Source organism: Poromitra crassiceps, assembly GCF_964638095.1.
Source record: "Poromitra crassiceps genome assembly, chromosome: 9".
Classification (NCBI taxonomy): Eukaryota; Metazoa; Chordata; class Actinopteri; order Beryciformes; family Melamphaidae; genus Poromitra; species Poromitra crassiceps.
In genome coordinates, this window is record NC_139630.1 from 17,945,805 (window position 1) to 17,971,109 (window position 25,305).

The 25,305-nt window shown below is 44.5% G+C and overlaps 1 protein-coding gene and 1 pseudogene across 2 annotated transcripts in view; both read left to right on the plus strand.

The window, feature by feature from the left end:
* The window catches only part of LOC310782196 (DNA (cytosine-5)-methyltransferase 3A-like), a gene marked incomplete at both ends in the record, with an annotated part of 119,659 nt that extends 109,840 nt beyond the window's left edge, over positions 1-9,819 (plus strand). The window contains 4 exons of the mRNA XM_083642882.1: positions 982-1,127; positions 1,668-1,758; positions 4,188-4,336; positions 9,730-9,819. Of these exons, the coding sequence (XP_083499008.1) occupies positions 982-1,127; positions 1,668-1,758; positions 4,188-4,336; positions 9,730-9,819 (476 nt within the window). The remainder of the gene's footprint in view (positions 1-981; positions 1,128-1,667; positions 1,759-4,187; positions 4,337-9,729) is intronic.
* Positions 4,314-25,305, plus strand: part of LOC310781998 (dihydropyrimidinase-related protein 5-like) — a 70,027-nt pseudogene continuing 49,035 nt past the window's right edge. The window contains exons 1-3 of the transcript in view: positions 4,314-4,336; positions 9,730-9,815; positions 12,391-12,460. The product of the transcript in view is annotated as a dihydropyrimidinase-related protein 5-like (transcript). The remainder of the gene's footprint in view (positions 4,337-9,729; positions 9,816-12,390; positions 12,461-25,305) is intronic.

Here is a 25,305-nt window from a genome sequence, read left to right on the forward strand (position 1 = left end):
AAAATAAAATGCTACATGTTACTTATTCCTTCTCAAACTACTTCCTACATGGTGCTAGTCTATCAAAATATCTTGGCTGTCATTGATTGTGTTGCATAGTGGTTTTCTGTACTGTTGACAAATTGTGATATTGTAAGTCACTTTGGACAAAACAAAAGTGTCTGCTAAATGACGTAATGTAAATGTAATGTAATAAAAAAAAAAAAAAAAATAGTTCAACGAAAATAGTTTATGCTTTAAATCTAAAATGGTTCATGGATTACATTCTAATAACAAACCTATCAAATTAAAAGTCAAGCACGTTACCGTGGAAACAATTAAGCTTAGCCCAAAATCACAAATCAGAATGAGGGGGTCCCCGGTATATTTTCTATCTTGTAAGGGGTCCTTGGCTGAAAAACATTTGAGAACCTCTGGTCTAGAGAAAGTGCGCTGCGTCCAGCGTATATTTTCACAGCGCTCTGGTGTTTTTGTGCGCCCGACTCCCAGCGCTCCCAGCGCTTCCAGCTGAAATTATTTTAACTTTTCAGAAAGACGCTGGTGTCGGGTGCTCCTTTTCTGGCAACTAATCATATGAAAAAACTATCGCAACAGAGACAGAAAGGCTCAATTGTGGGAGCAGATTGGCTAGACACTTGATATTTCTGGTGAGTGTTGAGCTAAATCACTGTATGTGTGTTGTTTGCTAATGTTAGCTGTCAGCTATCAAGCTACTACCGCACTGAGCTAACGTTAGTTTCAGACTGCTTCCTTGTTATATTGTGCGCCGAGATCAGCGTTCCCCAGCGCACTCCCAGCGTTTAACGTTGGAAAAAGACGCTAGGTGGACACAGGCCCTAACACGTCATGTATTCTATATTGATTCCATATTGTGTGTGTGTGTGTGTGTGCGTGTGTGCGTGCGTGTGTGCGTGTGTGTGTGTGTGTGTGCGTTCGTGCGTGCGTGCGTGCATGTGTGTGTGTGTGCGCGTGTGTGCTCAGGTCTGTTAGTGCTGAGGGATTTGGGCATCCAAGTCGAGCGATACGTGGCGTCAGAAGTGTGTGAAGACTCCATCACCGTGGGCATCGTGCGGCACCACGGACGCATCATGTATGTGGGCGACGTGCGCAACGTGACCCCCAAACACGTAAGTGACATCCCATCATGTAGCCTATGTGGGCGACGTGCTCTTAACCTGGTAAACCATCCGGTCACGCCAACTCACGTTTGTGCTTCGTTACTACGAGACCGTCTGATCCTCTCTGCCAATCAGGGGCCTGCCTCGTAGTTGACATCGTAACCGGCCAATCAGGAACGCCACTGGCAAAACAGTAATTGCTCGACAGTCACGTCAACGTTCGGCGAGTTTAAACAGCCCTATGTGCATTTATTGCAGAAATAGAGTCGATAACGACAATTAAACAAGAACAGGAGAATGCAACAACAGAGTTTCTCTGCGGATTCACAGAACGAAACAGGATGTGAGTTCATGGATCTGGATGGTTTTTACCAGGCAGAGCTTCTGGCTTTTGTAGTTTTTATTGTGTCTCCATCTTGTGGTGCTCAGCACTCACTGCATGGTGTTTCCGCACTGCACTTCCCAGAGATACACCTGTGTGACTATTCTGCTTGACAAAGCCCTTCTCTTGATGCTGCTGCTGACTCGTTGTGTTGTTGTGTCTGTTAGATTCAGGACTGGGGACCATTTGACCTGGTGATAGGAGGAAGCCCCTGCAATGACCTGTCCATAGTCAACCCCGCACGGAAAGGCCTCTACGGTAAGAGTGAGTGTAGACGTCACTGGGCTGACCAGTCCACCCACAACATAACACCATCCAACACCAGTCCACCCACAACATCACACCGTCCAACACCAGTCCACCCAAACATAACACCGTCCAACACCAGTCCACCCACAACATAACACCGTCCAACACCAGTCCACCCACAACATCACACCGTCCAACACCAGTCCACCCACAACATAACACCGTCCAACACCAGTCCACCCACAACATAACTAGAGATGGGCCGATACCATTTTTTTCAGACCGAGTACGAGTACGAGTACTTAATTTTGGGTACTCGCCGATACCGAGTACCGATACGAGTACTTTTTGTTTTTGTTGAGTAACCACTTATTTTACCCCCTTTTTTCCCCCAATTTCGTTTCATTGTCATGCCTTGTACTTTTAATGATACTGTAATGTTCAATTACCACAATGAAAATAATAACACTGCTGATTCTTAAGATACTGTTTATTTGTTTACAGTTTCTTTACCTTCTTTAAGCAGCACACACCAGCACAGCCAAAACCCAAAACAGAATTGAGTACAACAGTATGTTAAATAATAGTAAACAGTCAAATAAATGCTTAGTAGTCACTCTCTGTAACTCTCTGAGTTTTTGTATTAATTGTAAATTACACAGTACTCGGGCCAGAGTATCGGGACGTTCTCCCGATACCGATACGAGTACTTGAGTACGGTATCGGCGCCAAGTACCAATACCAGTATCGGTATCGGCCCATCTCTAAACATAACACCGTCCAACACCAGTCCACCCACAACATAACACCGTCAAACTCTAAAAGGTCACTCAGTAGAGGCACCGCTAACACACACACACTCTCACACACACACACACACACACACACACACACAAACACACTCACTCACGCACACACATGACAGAACACATGGCCCCCTATCAATGGCCTTAGGCGCTAAACTGGCATTAAACGCAAAAAAAACGTGCCTTGCGCCTGCCTCGGGAAGATAGCAACATGGTTTTAGGCCCCGAAATGCGCTTTACGCCAAAGAGGCGTGGCGCAGTGCCAGAATAGGCCAGAATGGGCGTTTCGGCTCCCCTACCAAAGCCACACATGTGAAATCTCCCAGCATGCATTGAGGCTAATACATTTCGACAAGAAATATCAACCAAATCAGCCTAAATAGGCTAAGTGGTAGATATAAATAATATGTATGTTAACACAAGATGCACTTCTGGAACATTTCAATATTGGCCAAAATAAAACATAAAAATGAAAACACAACCCTATGTGAAACATATATGTAATCCAGGTGGTATATATATCCCTCGCAAAGTAATGTGATATAGATGAGTGATAGCTGTAACATGGTTCTACTGTGACTCCAATTAGACTTTGCTTACTTCACAATGTACTTTTACAATAAAAACACATTTATGCAATGACTTTACATAATGTAGGCTATATTTATGTGCATCATTTAGCCTGTGCAGCAGGTCATCTACAAGTTATAAAACTACCTGCCCTGAATGAGCCGAGTGGGGGTGCTTGTTCACTATTGTGAAAGTTATGTTTACAACATAAAGATCATGGAAATGGATGCTATCAGGAATGTCACCGATAGTTAACGTTCTATATTGTAGGCTGCAGGGAGACAGATCTGTATTTGCCTGGTTGTAGGTTGAATTGTTTTATTCAGGCTATGATCTGTGATGTGCTGAGATATCCAAATTGGCATGAAGAGATGACAGCATGCAGCCAAAACCCGGACATGGATCGAGTGGATCGGAGCTTCGAAAGGAAGAATGTCATTGAGTAACTGCAGTTCACCAATGAGCAGGTTGTGCATAATTTTACGCTTATAAGGCGTGGTTATAATGCTTAAGGCCGCGTGTAGCGCCGACACCAAAATATCCAGTGCGCCGGTCCACGCCCACTAATCTGCGCTGCGCCTGCCGCTAAGCGCTGTTTTAAGGCCGTTGCAACGATAGACCCCATGATCTCCTGGTGGAGATAACAACAAATATTGCATTCCACACACACACACACATTTCTGAAAAAAGTAAAAAGGCAAACTACGCTGGCGATAATTAGAAGAACCTTTTCAAAATGTAATGCATTGGATACATTCTGGTCAACAAAGGATATTTTGTATAATTGTAAATCTGATTTATGATCATTTGTGAAATTATTGTCATTTTAAATAATTGTGGTATTTATTTATTTATTTATTTATTTAGCCATTCATTTATTGTATGGTTGTTTGTTTTGAGTTGTGGAGGATTCATATCCTGTCCCAGAAAAAATATATCTAAAAATATAAATTTCAATAAATGTATACTAAGATGCACAGGTTAGCGTAGCTAGTTAGCGAACTAACTTTTGGTTAGTTTAAAGCAGGAATGCTGACCTCCTTCTCCCTCATCCCCCCTCAGAGGGCACAGGCCGGCTGTTCTTTGAGTTTTACCGGCTGCTGCACGAGGCGCGGCCCAAGCCGGACGACGAGCGCCCCTTCTTCTGGCTGTTTGAGAACGTGGTCGCCATGGGAGTCAGCGACAAGAGAGACATCTCCCGCTTCCTGGAGGTCGGCTGAACACACGCATACAGTGTCACATACTCAGACAAATGCATGCACCACCAATGGAAATAATAATTATAATAATAATAATAATAATAATAATAATAATAAATATAGCCGCAAGTGGCAATACCAGGGGTTCAAGCCTATTGCTCCCCGAAGGGGCTTGAATATCTGTCATATCTGTCATTGGGCCAAATTTCAGGCATTGGCCCAATGGTATGGATGGTTAAAAAACAGGAAATGAGGTGTTGGTTGTATCGCCAAACTTTGGTAGATTGGTATATTTTTATGCCGCCGCCGCCGGCGATAGCCAGGCCGGAGGCATTATGGATCCGGGTTGTCCGTCCATCCGTACGTCCGTCCCAGTGGGCAACAGAATTAGGTAATGTATGAAGCCAGTCGTGAAATTCCATTAATTCGAAAAGTCCGCAGGGGGGCGCACGTCAGGTCCGGAAGTGACGACACGTACATTGGCTCCAATGTAAAAATGAGCCGACTTCTCTCTCGTTCTGTGTCTTAAATAAACATTTTCCGAATGAGCTTATGGTCTGAATAAACAATTTCAAGTCTTTTTCATGCTCCCCTGGGCTCCGTTTTCTAAATTATGGTCCCATTTCGAGTAAAAGAGCCGATAAAAATTATAACTTTGGGGGCGGGATTTTCTTTGATTTACACCAGCCACAGGAAATCAGATGATCCCAACCAGTTGCCAAGGCAGGCTAGCTAGCTAGCTAGCAACGTAGCCAGAGATAAAAGTAAAATAACAGAAACAGCGTTACCCTTATGATATTTTAATGATGTTAGTAGACACACGTAACAGTATAGATCCCCGTGATGAGGTATGTTGATCAAAAGAACACCTAAAACGCTATATCGAAATCGGGTTTTAGTGGACGGGCAGCTCTGAAGTTGGGGCTTCAGAGCTGATCTGCGGCTAGCTAGCTAGCAACAGTATAGAGCCCCCGAGGTCTGTTGATCAAAAGAACACCTAACGCTATATCGTTATGTAATGTGACTTGTGACATGATCACCACATTTCAATAAATATAACGTTTTTGCACATTTGAATGCTGCTGGTCGTTTGTGTAACGCTGTATATATTGGACATTTAAAGCTGATACACAATTGTGTTGAGGTAATTCCGCAAAGCTCAGTTAAAAATATAACGTGTAACACCAATGGAAGGATGGGTAACATTACCTAACGTCATCCAGGCTATAAACGTAAGGCTATTATGAAACGCTGATTCAGACGTTACAATAATATGATATAATATGAGCCAGTTAGCCTAGCTAGAGAGAGTAATTTCAGACCACCAGATATCACCATATTTCATTTCAATAAATATAAAGCATTCGTTGATTGAAGCAGACTCAGACTGCTGGTCGGTTAAGTTTCTCCGTCGTCCAATCCTTGGTTTGTGTTCACTCGACATCAACAATCTTATACATGATAATATACAACAAGGCTATCTTTGTTGACAATGTTTATTGACAAAAGCATTAAAACAAGCAAATATAACAATATTCTCCGGTCACTGGCAGATAGCTACAATTGTTCAAAGCAAATCTCTCATGTCAGCATTTGGCTTGTGTGTTATTGCAATTTCCTATGTTGAAACAACTGATCAGCAGTAACGTGTATAGTTAATCTCAGGAGAACAGAATATTATAGCTTTGATCTTCAAATCATGATCCTCTGTTGTGTGTCCCATCTGGTACTGGACAGCAGCTACCCCCTGGAAGAAACGAATTAGACACTGTTAATCACTGTATAACGTTAACGTTTGCTTACCCAACACTACGTGCGATTGGTAAATACTGTAAATGCAGAGGTGGATAACTATCCAGAGGAGTTGAACCCCCAGCTTGTTCCCCCTCATCTAACGTTAGCTAGATATATAACGCTATTAGCTGGTAGATCATATGAGTATGCTTTGAGTCTGCCTCATCTCAAAGAGGTAACCTAGGTAAACAGAACTGCGTTTGTTTTCTGTCTACGTCCGAATCTGTGCAGCATGCAATACTGTTTAACGTTGTATAACGTTAACTTATGCTACTCTAGTCTAACGTCCTCCTGTAATGACAGATGGACATGTAGCTAGCGTTAATGTCATGCTATGCAATTAGCGTTACGTTAGAAAATAAGATTACCTCGATTTTGTGGAAGATGCAAGCGGCAGGCTGGTGACGCAGCGCGAGGTCTGGAGGAAATAATACTCTGGTTTTTCTTCGGGCTATTGTATTCACTGTGACAGCAATGGAGCAAGGCTAGCAATAGCAACTAACGTTAACAACATTTGTTAGCCAAGCTAACGGCTAGCAGGGAAAATAACATGAACAAGATGGATGCCGTGGCGGAGGAAACCGGAAACCCTTCCCCGAGTCCCGTCCACGCTCACGCCCTTTCCTGTTTTCCCAGCTCCAGGTTTGAACAGATTTCCCACAATGCAACAGGAAAATCCATTCATCCAATCAAACGAAATCAAACAATATCGGGAAGTGAGCTTCATTTTGCCGTGTCAAAAACATATAGCTAAGGTGGTCCAGATATTATGTACTGTCAATGGTCCGTCCGTACGATGTTTGTTAACGCGATATCTGAGGAATGCCTTGACGGAATTTCATCAAATTTGCCTCAAACATCGACTTGGACTCAAGGATGAACTGATTAGATTTTGGTGGTCAAAGGTCAAAGGTCAAAGTCATTGTGACCTCTCAAACGCCATTTTCCAGCTTGTTAACGCGATATCTCAGGAATGCCTTGACGAAATTTCATCAAATTTGCCTCAAACATCGCCTTACATTTTGGTGGTCAAAGTTCAAGGTTACTGTGACGTCTCACACACCCAATTTCCAAGCTCTGTAACGCAACATCACAGGAACGCCTTGACGGAATTTCTTCCAATTTGCCTCAAATGGCGATTTGGACTCAAGAATGAACTAATGGCGGAGGCGTAAGCCCGCCTTGCGGTCGTTCTAGTTTTGTTTCTGAGTAGTGGGTGAGTTTTCTAGCCTAGGTGCAAAATGTGGTTACTGTGGGCCTCAGGGTTTCTGAGATATGGACAGTTTTACAGAAGGAAAGAAGAAGAAGAAGAAGAAGAAGAAGAAATAAACATAGTTTATTAGGGGTTCAAGCCTATGGGTTTGAACCCCTCATAATACACTTTATTTATATAGCACATTTCAAACATAAAATGCCAATCAATGTGCTTTACAGAAAGATACGAGTGGAATAAAATGACAGTAAAACACAAAACAACAGTAATAGCAATACAATGAGAAAAGCATATCATAATAAGCATATGAATAAATGACAAGAAAACGGTACAAATTAAAATACAGTACATAAAAGACAGTTCCTAAGAGAATGAAATAGACAAATATAGTGATGAGTGATGTTGAATGGGATGATAGTCACAGAGAGCTTTGCTGCCCTCTGGTGGCAGCAGGAATACAACCGTCATGACCCACATTAAAAATGACCCTATTTCAGTATGAGATAAGATAATATTATGTGCTAAGCTATGTGCCACGTCGTCGGGGTTTTGATGGTGCAACCCCAGTCTTTCTTGTAGAAATAGTAGTTGAAATACCATTAAATTATCAAAAAAATAATGAAATAAAAGAGTTTTCTGTAATGGCCATGGCATTTGAGTTTTGAGTGGTGTATCCCACACAGGGAGAGTCAGGGAATTGGGATAAATGGGCCACTTGACAGGATTATAGCAGAATGTATTGTCCGACTTTCATGCATTTATTGCATTAGACGGCTTTTAGCCAATGGAAATCAGACTGAAAAACAATATTAACACTGGAAGAAAGAACCAGGAAGAAAGAACCATTTTATGGGGCCATTTACTAGTTTCTCGCACTCAAAATCAAACATCTTCTCTCTTAATGACCACTGGGTGGCTGAAGCACCTCATTTGACGTACTGACGCAGTGCTCATTAAAAGGGGAGATTTTGAGTGCTAGAAACTAGCAAAGGTAATCGTTGCACTTGCACTGGTGTAAGATATGATATGGCCCATGGATGTTTACTTAAGAGCCACAGTGGGAACCCTAAGGATAAAAAAATAAGGACATAATGACATCACGTCAGACCCCTACAGTATCTGAAATGCTCTACACTACAGTAGCATTGTGTTAAGCTTTACGGGCCAGTAGACCGCTGTCCATTCACTCTCCTACGTAACAAGGAAGAAAAAGAATAAGGCCTCTATCTTCCCAAAAGCGCTAATTTAGCGTTTGCGCTCGTTTAACGCTGTGCGCAATGCAAATTGGGGGCGGACACAAGCGCATGCCTGTGATAATTGTACTGGGCATTGGCTGCCACAAGCCAAAGCAGGCGTTTCAGTGCTAAAATGTGGTGATAGATGGCATTATGCTATCGTCAGCAGCGCGCAATTACTTTGCGCTAAGAGCTTTGAAAAGGACCTCTTACGCGCAAATACCTCTCTGCGCTGGGCGCTCTGCACGGAGATTACGACTGCGCTCCCAGCGCAGAGAGGTATTTGCGGAGTGGAAAGTGGAATCCCTTTTGGATATGTCATTACGCACAGCCTTGCCACGCCATGACATCAAATTATGCTGCTAAAATTGGGTATTAGCAGATAATTCAGTGAGGCAATCAACTATAACTCACTGAGAAACTTTTATCACATCGCAAAGAGGAAAATGAATTGAGAACACTTGTGGGACAATGGACATAGGCTATTTACCTTCATAACCCGAAGGGTCGTTGGCACCACAGAGGATCTGTCAATAAGCTCCCTCTGTCCTCGCAGGAGTGAGTACACTCTATTACGCATGGAGAGAATTACAGCATATTGCATGCCTCGCGCAAACAGACATTGCGAGATGGGAATCTGATTGGTTTTGATTGACGTAATGCCCAGCCTTGCCTGGCCACGCCTGTGAATAATTCTGGTAGTTAAGACCGCCCAAATCCCGTTTGCGCAGGCATTTTGGGGCGCAGATGATTTTTCGCAGAATTGGCACGGCTCTAATTTGCGCTTGCGACAGGTGCCGTGAACGTTTCCGCATGGCCGCCGAGAATTGCATCCCCAACATATTTCGGGGCTGTTTTAACTTAGAAATCAGGGAGGTCACGTCTACCAGACAATTATATCACTTTGAAACAGTTACATTTCTGTATAAATCTTTACAAGTATGCTCCCATGAGGTGGGGATGTTTTTTTTGCTGCTCGGCGGGGGAGCAAAACTCGGCAGAACACCTGGCGGACGGTGCAAGGCGGAATGCTATCGTCCGTGGCTTAAGGCATGCGCAAACAGTGCGCAAAGCGCTATTTAGGGATAGCGCCTGTCGGAAGATAGAGGCATAAGTGTCTGCGACTGACGGAAGCCACTGTGTCACTCTGCTGCCCCCTACAGTCTAACCCAGTCATGATCGACGCCAAGGAGGTCTCTGCTGCCCACCGTGCTCGATACTTCTGGGGAAACCTGCCGGGCATGTCCAGGTGAGACACACACACACACACACACACACACACACACACACACACACACACACAGTTTCACTTAACTCCAAACCTAACTTGAAACTAGATTTTTCATTTCCAAATGTGCTTTGAATGTCAGTAAGTTATTGATACAGTAGAGGGGATATCATTACTGTACAGCTCAGTAAATGATGATACCAGTACCCTTAAAGTGACACCGATACCAACAGAGCTCAACAGTCACGTGACGTCTCCGGCCCCGGAAGAGAATTCCCCTTCATTTTCTCCATCGACATTTAGAGAAAATCCTTATATAACCAGTTGAAGGCTGGAACCAAGCCATAAAACATTTCACTTTGAGCAAAAAACTAAAATTAAAAAGCGGGAAATATATATACCGTAAATTCCGGACTATAAGGCGCACCGGTCTATAAGCCGCACCTTCAAAGTTGACTATTTTTTTCTTATATAAGCCGCACCGGACTATAAGCCGCGGGTGTTTTAATGGTATTTTTTGTTTTTTTTACAGTGCACACAGTGTCCGCGGTGTGGTGAAAAGAGGGCAAGAGAGGAAATTAAAACAGAAGTGGATTTATAGTTAGAAAGAGTGCTAAAGAAGAGAGAATTCCGTTTTTTATTTTTTTATTTTAGTTACTCACAGTACTATTGACCAGTCCAACTCAAAAGATATTCGGCAGTTTCACTTTGAGCTCTTGTTCCGCCGCTGTCCATCAATGGTTATGACGAGTCTCGCTGGGTACAGTACGCCAAAGCGATATCCATTGACTCGATGATGCTGTTGTATGTTGCGCGTTTCTGTTGCACCAACGCGGAGAGGTCCTGCCGGACGAAAAAGCGCGTACCCTCCCAGGTGAGGGGCTTCTTCCCCGCAGCCTGGAGGATGAGTTGACGGTCGGGCCAGCGGAGTAGGCAGATGAAGATGGCCCTCGGTGGCAGGCCGGGGTCTGGACGTGGCCGAGGCGCCCGGTGTGCCCTGTCCACCTCTGGTGGTTTCTCGCCTTCCTTCAGGTCCAGGATGTAACACAGGATTTTGCCACGAAAGCGTCCATGTCACCAATCTCAGCTCCCTCTTTTACATTGATCAGGCGAATGTTATTTCTTTTACTCCTGCTGATTAAGTCATCAACCTGCGTGTGCAGGGTTTCGATTTTGCATTTTATCCATTTTCGGACTCACTGTGTTGTTTTTGTCCTCCAGTGCGCTGATGCGCTTTTCCGCATTATAAACTCTGTTCACGGTTGCCTTAGTTTCTTTAGTGAGTGAGTGGATGGACTTCTGCACGTTTTCAAACTTGTTTTCAAGCTGCTCAAAACCTCTGAGCGATGTCGGACTTAATCGATAGTGTTTCACGGAGTAAAAGTTTAGCCCAAGCCGTGTATCTCCAGCCTCCAGCAGGTGAGTCATTTCCTCATTCATGGCGTGATTGCTTCGTCTTTTTCTTTCTGCTTACCTGTGTTGTGTTATGTTATGTTATGTTATGTTGTTAAAAGAGGGCAAGAGAGGAAATTAAAACAGAAGTGGATTTATAGTTAGAAAGAGTGCTAAAAAAGAGAGATTTTTTTTTTTTTTTTGGAAAAAATCCATAGATAAGCCGCACCGTTATATAAGCCGCAGGGGCCAAAAAAGGCCAAAAAACGGGAAAAAAGCCGCGGCTTATAGTCCGGAATTTACGGTATATATATTTTTTTTCCCCCACCCGGTTTTTATTTGTTGTTTTTGCTGGAGACGTCACGTGACTGTTGAGCTCTATCCACCTTATTTCTAGCTTGACACCCGTCGACGACGATGCTTCAAAGCTGCAGGCGAATGGAGCAAATCAGGTCCAGCTTGGCAAAAATCTCATCCATAAATATCCAGAGTTGTTCAAAGAGCAACAGAAATAGCGGATGTGATAGATACAATTATTACATTCCCTCAAATAAGTCGTCAAACCAGTCTTATTTATTGTGACAAGCAACTCCCCCCCCCAGTTGCAGCTTGCGGCTTTCCTCATTAATAATGAGGAAATGCGCAAGCTGCAACAATCAAGTCACGTTAAACCGGACATTGTACCCATAATTATTTGACAGCGGGGCATTCAAAAATGAGGTGGATAGAGTATTTCATTCTATACTTATATTTGTCTCTTTCAGACGCCACGTCCGTGTAGTTTAGCCACACTTTGAACCGTTTGGGGGCATCTCTGCACGCTGAACGGCCAGCTCCGTCACGTCACATACACCGCGCTCAACTCCACCACCACAGACTGTACGGGTTGTAGCTGCTGCGGTAGTGGGCCAATCACACGTCACATTAAATCGAAGAACACTTGCCTTCATTGGCTGTGAGCAAAACGATACAAATAGTGAATGGAGAAGTTTGGCTACTACTTAGTACTTCGTTATTTCAGTCGATACCTTCATTGAGGATGGATAATCAGGCCTAGATATGAGAACGGTGTCGTGGGCAGGCTTTGAGTTCTGAAGAGAATCTGCTGATTGGATTGAACTGACAGTGAGGTGCATCCAACCTTCACACACACTCACAGTGACTCATTTTTGTCCCTTCTTTGTTTCCATACCTCTGTGTCCAGACCTCTGTCCGCCATGGCTAATGACAGACTGGATCTACAAGAGTGCCTGGAGCATGGGCGCACAGCCAAGGTACACACCTGTGTGTGTGTGTGTGTGTGTGTGTGTGTGTGTGTGTGTGCGCGTGCGTGCGTGTGTGTGTGTGTTTGTGTGTGTGTGTGTGTGTGTGTGACTTGTCACTAAAAGTCCATGTTATTCATCTTAACAGCAGCGGACGAGGCATGTCCTCACACTAAAACAGCTGCAGACGTTGAAGGCCGCTTATTCACGGCCAGTGTTGGGCGTAACGCGTTACTGTAATCACATTACATTTGTCTGTAACGAGTAGTGTAACGCATTACGCTTCCTAAATCCAATAATCACATTACAGCGACTAAATCAAACACTTATGTCGTTACTTTGCGTTGTTACAATTCTTCAATGATCTGATTGAATCTGCAGGATTCGAAATGCATTCTGGGCAGTGTCAAACTATCGTACCAGACAGAGGGTCAAAATGCTATTGGTTTTGCTGGTAAATTATCGTACAAATACGATAATTATCGTACATCTGGTGTTTTGGAAAGTTTTCTGCTGTACACATTGACTGTATATTATTATTATTACAGTAAGTACAGTAGCCCGAGTGAAGTCACAGGTGTTATCTGCACAGATGGCATTTTTTTAACATGTGCATTATAATGCCACCTTTTTCTCTATATTTCTGCCCTGGGGGCATGTTTTAATTTAGTTCTTATTTTTTGGGGGTATTTTCATAAGAATCTTGAGTCCTAACTGTTTTTTTTTTTTTGTTTACCTGCACCACGCTCTGTGCGTGTGTGTGTGCGTGTGTGTGTGTGTGTGTGCATGTGTGTGTGTGTGTGTGCGTGCGTGTGTGTGTGTGTGTGTGTGCATGTGTGTGTGTGTGCGTGTGTGTGTGTGTGTGTATGTGTGTGTAGTTTGAGAAGCTGCGCACGATAACGACGCGCTCCAACTCGGTGAAGCAGGGGAAAGACGAGCACTTCCCCGTCTACATGGACAACAAGGAGGACATCCTCTGGTGCACCGAGATGGAGAGGTACAGCCGTGTGTGTGTGTGCGTGTGCGTGTGTGTGTGTGTGTGTGTGTGTGTGTGTGTGTGTGTGTGCGTGTGCGTGTGTGTGTGTGTGTGCGTGCGTGCGTGTGTGTGTGTGCGTGCATCTTGCCTGGGCCGAGGGTTCCCTGTTCTTTCTCAGAACTTCCTGGACCACATGACATAAAAAGCAATAATGATAGTAATAGTGATAGTGGTAGTGATAGTGATAGTGACAGTAATAGTGATAGTGATAGTGACAGTAATAGTGATAGTGGTAGTGACAGTGACAGTGATAGTGATAGTGGTAGTGGTAGTGATAGTGACAGTAATAGTGACAGTGATAGTGGTAGTGACAGTAATAGTGATAGTGATAGTGACAGTAATAGTGATAGTGATAGTGACAGTGATAGTGATAGTGACAGTGATAGTGGTAGTGATAGTGATAGTGACAGTAATAGTGATAGTGGCAGTGATAGTGACAGTAATAGTGGTAGTGACAGTAATAGTGATAGTGATAGTGGTAGTGACAGTAATAGTGATAGTGGTAGTGACAGTAATAGTGATAGTGACAGTAATAGTGATAGTGATAGTGACAGTAATAGTGATAGTGGTAGTGATAGTGACAGTAATAGTGATAGTGACAGTAATAGTGATAGTGACAGTAACAGTGATAGTGATAGTGACAGTAATAGTGATAGTGGTAGTAATAGTGATAGTGATAGTAATAGTGATAGTGACAGTAATAGTGATAGTGGCAGTGATAGTGACAGTAATAGTGATAGTGGTAGTAATAGTGATAGTGATAGTAATAGTGATAGTGGTAGTGATAGTGACAGTAATAGTGATAGTGGTAGTAATAGTGACAGTAATAGTGATAGTGGTAGTAATAGTGATAGTGACAGTAATAGTGATAGTGATAGTGATAGTGACAGTAATAGTGATAGTGGTAGTAATAGTGATAGTGATAGTAATAGTGATAGTGGTAGTGATAGTGACAGTAATAGTGATAGTGGCAGTGATAGTGACAGTAATAGTGATAGTGGTAGTAATAGTGATAGTGATAGTAATAGTGATAGTGGTAGTGATAGTGACAGTAATAGTGATAGTGGTAGTAATAGTGACAGTAATAGTGATAGTGGTAGTAATAGTGATAGTGACAGTAATAGTGATAGTGGTAGTAATAGTGATAGTGATAGTGATAGTGACAGTAATAGTGATAGTGATAGTGACAGTAATAGTGATAGTGATAGTGGTAGTGGTAGTGATAGTGACAGTAATAGTGAGACCATGGCAAAACTGTTCCAAATGACATCATTTGGACCAGGAAGTTGTGTGTGTGAACGGGGAGCTCTCGGTCCAGGCAAGATGGAGGGAAGTGAAGCATTGTTTTGTGATGATACAAAGCTGGTTGAACATCTGCAAAGTGGTCCTTTAAGCTAAGCTGGATGAATTGAATGATTGACTATCTCTGATGTCATACCAGTTCTCATATGATCTAATTTGTTATATATTGCTTGCATACATCTTAATCTTTTTTTTATATCGTACATGTTGTGACTCCAATTTTGTTTGTATTTTTGTTTGTATCAAATCCAAGCACGATTTTAACTGATGCCATTCCTAGCCTTTTAGCACAAGCTTTTGGAAGAGTTCCTTGCCAAATTCCTCCACAGGGATTATTCAATTTCCATCCAATCCAACCTAATCTGATCTAATCTAATTTAATTTAATCTAATCTGATCTAATCTGATCTAATTTAATCTAATCTGATCTAATCTAATTTAATCTAATCTGATCTAATTTAATCTGATCTAATCTAATCTGATCTAATTTAATCTGATCTAATCTAATTTAATCTAATCTGATCTAATTTAATCTGATCTAATCTAATTTAATCTAATCTGATCTAATTTAATTTGATCTAATATAATTTAATCTAATCTGATCTAATTTAATCTGATCTAATTTAATCTGATCTAATTTAATCTGATCTAATCTGATCTAATTTAATCTGATCTAATCTAATTTAATCTAATCTGATCTGATCTAATTCAATCTAATCTGATCTAATCTAATCTGATCTCATGTCCTGTCCTGTCCTGTCCCGTGTGTGTGTGTGTGTGTGTGTGTGTGTGTGTGTGTGTGTGTGTGTGTGTGTGTGTGCGTGCGTGCGTGCGTGCGTGCGTGCGTGTGCGCAGGGTGTTTGGTTTCCCCGTCCACTACACAGATGTGTCCAACATGAGTCGTCTTGCCAGGCAGAGGCTGCTGGGACGCTCCTGGAGCGTGCCCGTCATCAGACACCTCTTCGCCCCCCTCAAGGAGTACTTCGCCTGCAACTAGACACACGCAGACACACGCACGCGCGCGTGCACACACGCGCACACACACACACACATGCACGCGCATGCACACACGCGCACGCACACACACCTACACACTTCGCCTGCAACTAGACACACGCACACACACGCTCACATACACACACACACACATGCTCACACACACGCACACACACACACACACACGCTCACACACACACCTACACACTTTGCCTTCAACTAGACACACGCGCACACACACACACACACGCGCGCTCTAACACACACACACACACGCGTGCAAACACACACACACGCCTGCGCGTACACAATGACAGACACACACAGACTAGATAGCCAGATACTATACGACTGAGCAGATACTATACGACTGAGAAAGCTGACTTGACAGATAGGCACATTTAGATACCTGGATCCTGATCCAGATACGCTTCATACTGTACCTCCATCCACACTGATCCAGATACGCTTCATACCTCCATCCACAGGCATTGCTTCTCACAGAGCCTATATAGAGCACTGGCTGACCCGAGTCCCCTGGTGCTACCCTGCTACACACACACACACACACACACGCACACACACACACACAGACACACACACACACACACTGGTGCAAGACGTCTAGTGTTTGTATCCTCGCTGCACGCAGACATGCTGTCCGACCTTCAAACTGCTGTCGTCTGCCTTTACTGTGTTGTGGAGGTGAGGGAGGCCTCACTTCCTGGTTCTTTCTTTTGTTTGTTTCTTTATAAAACAACAACAACAACAACACATCAATGAACACACACACACACGTCCACACACACACACACACACACACACACACACATGTCCACACACTCCAGTCAAAGCTCACGGTGCTGGTCAGGCAATGATGGAGTCCAAATGGTGCAACTTGACACACTTATACAGTCATTGGTGCTCTTGGAGACTAACCGGTCTCTGCTTGCTTCCGTCGCTGCCATTTTGGATCCCTCATTGAATGAAACCAAATTGCTTTAGGAGCAGGGTGGGAAATTAACACAAGTATGAAAATGTACCTGTGGCTGCAGGTTGATCTATTCTATCAGCCATCAGCCAATCAGATGTACCTGTGGCTGCCTGGCAGGTTGATCTACTCTATCAGCCATCAGCCAATCAGATGTACCTGTGGCTGCCTGGCAGGTTGATCAGCCAATCAGGAACCATTTTTTAATGTGAGACTTGATTGATGCCTGACAGGGAAGTTCAACCAGATTGGAATTTTAGTTAAACGATCATTTCTAAGAGGCGGAGCTGCTCTGGAAGCAGACATCATCTGATTGGTTGAGTTAAACTTCATTGTGCGCAGCCACAAAAAAATCTGGCTGAGTAACGCTAGATAAGTGACAAAGACAAAAGATAAGAGAGGAGGAAGCTGATGTTATGAAGTCTAGCACCAAACTAAGTTAATTAGCTAGATAGTCTAGCTGACCTTCCAGTTAGACTATCTAGCTAAGCTAATACTAGCCTATAACTATCTAGGTAAGTTAGCTAGCTATCTGTTGAGCTTCCAACAGAATGTTACGAATGTTATGAATGTTATGGTCAGGAATGAATGAAAAAAGAAGAAATAATTTAAATATATTTTTTATATACTGGCCAGAATTCCTTCCTTGACATTCAACTTTGCCAGTTAGCTAACTTGCACTCTTCCAATAACATCTTTAAACACGACTAGGTCAAAACCTAGTAGCCTGGCTGGACCGTGTTCTGGCCGACCACTGGTGTGACTTCATCACTCACTCACTCAGTCAGACACTCAGACAGACAGACAGACAGACAGTGATGGACATTCACGTTTATAACGCTGGACCTGCCAGTTGCGGTCCAGCCAAAAAAATGACTCCTTTGGCTCCGCCCACTGAGGTTCAACTCAACCAATGAGATGAGTTCTGTCTCCAGGGCTTTGTCACGTCAGCAGGGTGGAAAGGGAAGGCTCAGTGGGGGATTGGTACAGGTACAGGCCAGTCTGACACCCTTCTTTTGTCTGATGAAGTAGTGACAGTGACCAGTGAACTGCACAACCCACCAGCAATTGAAATTAATTCATTCATTCATTAATTTCCTACCCTGCTTACTATTAGGCATCTAAAATGGCTGCCAGTAGGAGCTGTGAGCTCCAGTGAAAGAAGCGGCAGAGAACCTGCAGAGTCTGTGCCAGCTTTCTACTTCCTACTGCCCCGTATAAACAATGGATGCTTCCTGACGAATAGACGTATTCACCTTATGTAGCCCCGTCACTTGACCCAATGTGTCACGACTTCCTGTTCAAAACGCCAGCTGTTTTACCTGCTCAAACTAGTCTGACTCAACCTGGTCAAACCTAGTTTGACTCATATTATGAGTCAGATTACGTTTATAAAAATTGTTTTACTTGGTCAAACCAAGTGAGCTATATTTAGAATCAGGAGACACCATAGAACATTTCACTTGGGTTCAAGTATACATACTACTGCATGCGCTGGGACGTGTCATCAGTGATGTTAACACGTTCACTGCCAACAACGAGTTGAGTCGTCAAACAGAATCCAACCGTTCACTGCCAACGACGAGTTGAGTCGTCAAAAAATATATATATTTTTTTTGACGGTGCTACGTGGATCAATGCCCCCCGCGTCTCCTATGGAGATATTGGAAGTATTGAATGTGTGTAATCTATTTTACCGACCAGCTAGGTGGCGACGGTGCTCTCCCGACAGAGAGAAAGTCAACCAAAAGCAGCCGCCTCCCGCGGCTGCTTCCTCCATTCTCAAGGAAATGGCCCAGAAACGAACGAGCCTCATTCTCATACTGTAGGCGGGGACGCTTTCGCGCTGCTGCGGTGGGGGGTTCCAGAAATGGACTGGGTGGGCAGCATAAAGCCTAGAGTCGCACGGGGCTTCATCGGGGCTCTCAAACCCAAGAGACGAGTGAGCCCTATCCACACTCGCTGCCAGGGAGGGAGGCTGCTCAAACTCGCTGCCAGGGAGGGAGGCTGCTCAAACTCGCTGCCAGGGAGGGAGGCTGCTCGAACTCGCTGCAGCAGCAGCAGCAGCAGAACACTCGCTTGTGACAAACGCAGGCTGAAAGCCACTAGACACGCCCACGGAGGGAGGAGTTGAAGGAGAGGGCGTTCGGAACTATATTGTTTGGATGTCTGATCTCTCACTGATGCCAAAAATAAATGGTTAAAGTGACTGTTCTGCCTGTTTGATTGAATTTCACAAAACTGCGATTATCTCAGCTTTCACTCTCAGACGCTAAAACCATGCTGTACTCAACGGCTAATATCTACATAACTACTAACTCTACAAACTAACTCTTTTAGACAGAGAAAGCACACATTCTATTAGTACTTTTGTGAACTTTGTGTTCACAAACTCCAAGCAGAAAAGAATCCTCGGCTCTTGTAAAATGAGCCAGAATCCTCAAAAAACGGCTTGGCAAAAGCTACCTACAGCAAAAAAAAAACGGCTGGCAGTCAATGTGTTAACTGGGGTCGTAAGGTGTTTCGGGTCTGTCAACATCATACACCCTCGCCCAGTAGACCCAGCCGAGGCCGATTAAGACCCCGACCCACGTCCCAGAAGCAGCCGCTCACGGGTCAGCCTTCCTACTCTGTCTGCAACGTTGCCCGCGGAAGGGTTGATCACGCCCAATCCGCTGCAGTAGAGTTAGTGCTACACCGCAGTATTGAGAGACCTTCGGTGCATGGAGGTCTAAGGCCCTGTGGGGTGATTCCAGGCCGGGCACCTCCTTCATCTCACCAGAACCTCCCGTGGAAAAAGGCAATCCTACCATGCCGTACCATGGGCAGGGAGGATGCCTCAAGAAGGCCTGTGCGCTGCACGTCATTCGCCTGCGCCGAGCACCTCGCTCTAGCCTGAAGGACCCCAGGCCGCGCCGATGTTTACGCAGATTTTCAGGAGGCTAATCCGTAGCGTTTGTGGATTTCTCCCTCACGAGAGAGCCAGGCTGGGGTGCTAAAACCCATCCCGTACCGGATGCCGTCTCTCCGACCGTCAACTTGGACCAAAACTAAAAATATAAATATATCGAAAAAATATTTTCTTTAAATCCGCAATTTCTTTTTACGTTTTGGTGCAAGTGAAATGTTCAGTGGTCTCTCCTGTTTCTATCCACCTTATTTCTAGCGGCCATGATGCCTATGCGTTTTTCTTCCGGTGTGATCCTCCCAGCCTTGTTGCTGACAGCAAAACGTTTGGTTTGAACAAGTAAAACAATTTTTATAAGCATTTCACAAAATGGGAAAATAAATGGCGGATGAAAATCTCTGGTACGCATGCCGAAGCAGGAAGTGACGTTCACTTTGGCTCTCTATAGAGTCCTCAAATGTGGCACAGCAGTATTGTTTCCAAGGCCAGGACCAATGCTGTCATCCAGACAGCATGTGTGAAAGCCTCCGTCCAGGCTACGCTACATAAAGCCTCCTTTGAGGCTACGCTAAGCTACATACACTCAGTCTGATGGTGCATCCATTACTTCCACAGGGCCGTCTTTTGGGGAAACATCTCTTTCACTCTCTCTGGTGCTTTTTGGTCTTCAAACGGCCATCCAGGACGATCTCCTGACCTTCCTCAGATACCAGCCAACACCTGGCCTCGTACAGTATCCTAACACACACAGACAGGAATACACAGTAACAGTCAACCAGCAGGTTCACAGTTTTGCACCACATTTATACAACCAACTTCAGGTGCTTTTTAAACTCTTTAAGTCTTTTTTACAGTTCTCTACCAGGTTACAGACGAGGGCTGGGTATCGCTGCTCTATACCTTTAAGGTATTGACTGAAATCATAAGTAGTCCTGAAACTTCTCCGGTCAAACCATGCCTGCATTCGATCCTTTTCGTACACCGGTCTAGAAAAACATGACTATTTGTATGGTTTTGCTCTCAGCCAATCACCACAAGCGTTCTTCAATTCAATGCGACACGTGATTGGTCCACGACCGCCGCAGCTAAAAGCCATACAGTCTGTATAGTGGTGGAGTTGAGTGCAGTGTATGCGATGGAGCTGGCAGTTCAGCGTGCCGAGATGAGACAGAAACGTTCAAATTCACACAATGGATATCGAATTAAATACTGTATTGGTATTGGTACTGGTACTGGTATCGTATTTTTTTAAACGATACCCAGCCCTATTACAGGCACACACACACACACACACACATTTGCTGGAGACACACTCAGAACCGCGGCAAAACCAACATGGTGCTGACTTTTCTACTCATTTCGGACATAAACAACACACACACACACATACACGCTCATACTGTGTTTTTGACATAAACAACACACACACGCATACTGTGTTTTTGCCGGCCGCCTGTCTCTTATCAGGCCTCCCACGCCGCCGCCGGGTGTGACATCATCACCCCGCGCCGTTTGGTGCTCCCTCCAGAACCCCCCGACCACCCCACCCCATCCCCCTCACCCTCCCGGGTGCTGCATGTCAGTCAGTCAGTGTAATCTCTGATTCCATGTTAGATTAGGTAATAATGGTAATAATAATAATAATAATAATGGTAATAATAATTACAGTAATAATCTGTTATTGTGTGTGTGTACTGTTCCAGGTTGGTGCTCAGTTCAGTTCCGTCTCGGCCTAGAGGGGAGGGAGGCTAGAGAAAAGCATATTGTACAGTTAGTATAGTGAGTCGTTCTATTGTACCTAAGGGATACCAGAGGAGATGGTAGGACAGGCATGCTCTGAGAAGAGATGGGTTGAAATAACGTCACGTAAGCAGGCGTGGAGAGACAACCAAATAGCCTGCTCAAGTGGAAGTGCTGCTACGTCGCTAGAATTCTACTTGAGTCGAAGTGAAATTAACAATGTAAAAAATCTACTGGCAAAAAGTAGGACATTTAAAAAGTGATGCTTCCCATGCAAAAATAACAGAGACAGAGAAAACTAGCATATTTTAATATAAAAAAAGGCGACAACATAAAGTGCAAGAGAAACGGGTCGCTGCAATTGCCACTTGTTTTCAGTTATGGAGGACAGGTCCATTTTGGACATTTAAAGGCCAAACCCGCCTAAAATACTTAAACCGTGTTGAAAAGCTATCGGTGATGTGCTTTGCATTGCTGGGCCCGTCTTGGAGTTTGGTGTATATGTCTTACTCCTGGCCAACTAGTCGCACCGTTTTGCACCAACATTCAACAGTCATACAGGGAGAACTCCATGTTAGAGAGGCTTGATCTCTAACTAAACAATCTAATACAAGTAGGTTCACGAAAACAGTGTAAGAGGGGGAGAATTGTCCTTTTCTTTGTTAAGTAAAATTCAAAATGTCAAGTAGGGCTGGGCAATATACTGTACATCGATATCACGATATACAGTAAGACTGGATATGGTCTTCAATTTTGGATACCATAATAATAATGTATGTTGATATAAGTAAAGTGATGTCATTTTCTGAACTGACCAGACTGTTGTAGCTGTTCTGTTATTTGCCTTTACCCACTTAGTCATTATATCCACATTACTGATGATTATTTCTCAAAAATCTCATTGTGTCAATATTTTGTGAAAGCACAAATAGTCACCCCTGCGATACCAGTATCGAGGTATTTGTTCAGAAATATTGTGATATTTGATTTTGCCCATATTGCCCAGCCCTACATCTCACATGACTTTTGGTCCATATCGTCCAGCCCCAATGTCAAGGCGTCTCTAAACAAATTGTATTTGAATGCATGTGTATGTGCAGGGCAACACAAGCAGTGTTCTCTTTCATGTCCAGACTATCTCTCCACACTACATAGTGCATCATCTGTATGTATGGGACTGTCCCTGACAGGGCCAGCAGACGTGGGTCACTCTTTAACACACATCACCTCTGGTGAGGCCACGCACTGATTAGCCCAAGGCTACAGTATATAGAGACAGTCGGCATGTCTGGGAATGCCCACAAAATGTTAAACGGCTGGCGCGCGGGTGGGGTAAAACCGCCCATATATCTCAATGGGCTGACTCACCAAAGGACGGTGCTGCGGCTCTACTACTTGGGGATTCTAGAGCAGAACACAAGACGTCTATTCAGATGTGCGTTTACTGCGGTGGTTAAATCCCCGATCGTGTCTGCCCGGGCTGGGCTATCAGCTAAATTCAAACTTTGCTGAATGGATCGAACGGGAGATTTACCCCACCCTGACCCCGCCCCCAGCCAGGCTGAGCCAGCTAACCCAGCTATGACGAGACATCGCCTCAACCTATAAGTACCATGCAGGCTCTTTGATTTCTTGATATCCACAGCGAGCAGTCTGACGTGTGTGTCTTGGCATTAAGTCGTGTATCTGACGTTTGTGTGCTTACTTTGTGAGACAGGAGAGCTGTTCCCACGGCGCCCAGCTCTCTGGATCGTTGTGTGTCTCTACACAGGCTGGTGAAAGCCTGCGAGCTTGGAGCGTAGGCGTTAGCCGTGATCCCTTACATTTGCTCCTCATTGAACCTGACCCTCGTTGGGGAGGCTTCCCAACGGTAAGCACGACACCCCGGGGTTGAGTGTGGCTTGTGTGGGTCGGCAGCAACGCTGTTGATGCCACAAGCCGTAGTGTGAAGCCCAGCACGGGTCTATGTAGGTGGCTAGCATGTGTGCATGGTCGGGAGAGGATTGTCTGTGGACCACCACCTCCCATGGGTCAGGCTTTAGGGGCCTTGGCCACCAATTCGCCGAGCTTCCGAACAAGGCAGCCAAAAATGATGGATGCCAGAACGCATGGAGCTTTGTAGTGACCCCTCTCCTGGCTCACCTCATGAAGGAGCAAGCGGTGGCACCTGGCAGGGCGTGGCCTCCCTTTGGATGGTGAGCGCCGCCTCTGGTCGCCTCAGTGCCTGCTTCACACCCATAGACAGTCAAAAGGAGGGACATACTGAGCGTGGATTTTCCTGCAGCATTCTGGGATATCTGTTCAAATCTGAAGCCCGCGACTGACGGGGGTGTGTCACATGAGCAGTGATGGGCAAGCTACTTGGAAAATGTAGTAAGCTAAGCTATCAGTTACTCTTGATTAAATATAGCTAAACTACATTGAAGCTATCCCCAGAGAAATGTAGCAAGCTAAGCTACGAGCAACATGGCAAAAGCAGCTTGCTACATCAAAGCTACTGTTTTTCTCACATATAATCAACTTCATGTCAAAGAACAACTTTCCACCAAACAAATAGGCAGGCAAAAAAAATCTAATTTTGATTGTTTATTTAAAACACACTGAAACTCTCACTGGCACAATATTCAAAAACAGACAATAAAACCTGAACATCTTCTTCATCACTGCCAGAGGCTCCCTCTGGCTCTGCCATCTTTCAAAGTTCGTTGCTGACGTGACTTTGCCACATATTTTGCCCTACCCTTAACCAATCGTCAGTCTTCATTGCCTAAACCCAACCCAATCAGAGGCAGAGTAGTGCAGGGTCTTGCTGCAAGAGAGGCAAGGATGCTAAAAAGCAAGGATGAGACAACAACATTTGTTGTCCGTCATAATGGAACTGGAAGTGCTTTATTGGCTACACAGGCACACTTGACATATGCAATGTCTCCTCCTGTTTAATCCAAACCGCAGCAGAAATCTCCACTGCGTGCTTTGCTCATGGATTTTCTCTGGCGAGTAGCTTGTAGCTTTTGCGGGAAGCTACAAGCTACTTGGGTCTATAAATAGCTTAGCTACTGAAAAATCTACTTGGTTCAAAAGTAGTGAAGCTACCACTAAGCTACTGAGAAATGTAGTTAAGCTATGTAGCTTCACTACTTGTAGCAAGCTACTGCCCAACACTGCACATGAGTCTGGCGAGCTTCTTCTTCTGCTTCTTCTAATAGGCAGACTAGATGCCTTGCAGCACATTGCTGCCTGTACCGGTCGGAAGTATTACTGTTCCAAATTTATCCGATTTATTTATAGTCTATTTCACTCAAAATGGGGCCATCATTTAGAAAACGGAGACGATGAGAGCATGAAAAAAACTTGAAATAGTTTTTCCTGACCATCACCCCATGATGTGTTTTCACTGCGCCCTCGGCCTGCCACTGGATTCGCCTCAGATACACTCTCAGTGTGATGTGTTTTCAGAGGCACTGTTGACGAGTCTGACATGCTTGCAGCTTACGAGGTTCGTGCGCATGCAGCCCGATGCACTCTACATGGTGAAGGACGTCAGGGAGCTGCAGCAGAGCGATCAGCAGGTGGAGTTTTATTCAGGTTATTTCCACATTCCCAGAGAAGATGACCGACCGACTGGGGAAGAAACACCTTCCCTAACTCCTGGAAGTGCCCTTTCTACCCTCGGCAGGACGGTGGAGCAGTGCATCTCCATCGGACACGTACGCACAGGGTGAGGGACTCGGTCCGTCACAGACCTATAGCTCCCTTTGGCAACCAGTCTCCAAGGCTGGGCTCCCTCATCGGGTTGTGGATACAATCCTAGGCTCAGTGCATCCGGGGCCACAGCTCTTACGAGAGCAGACCTCGGCACAGAGGGAGGTCTTTCTTCAAAGCTCA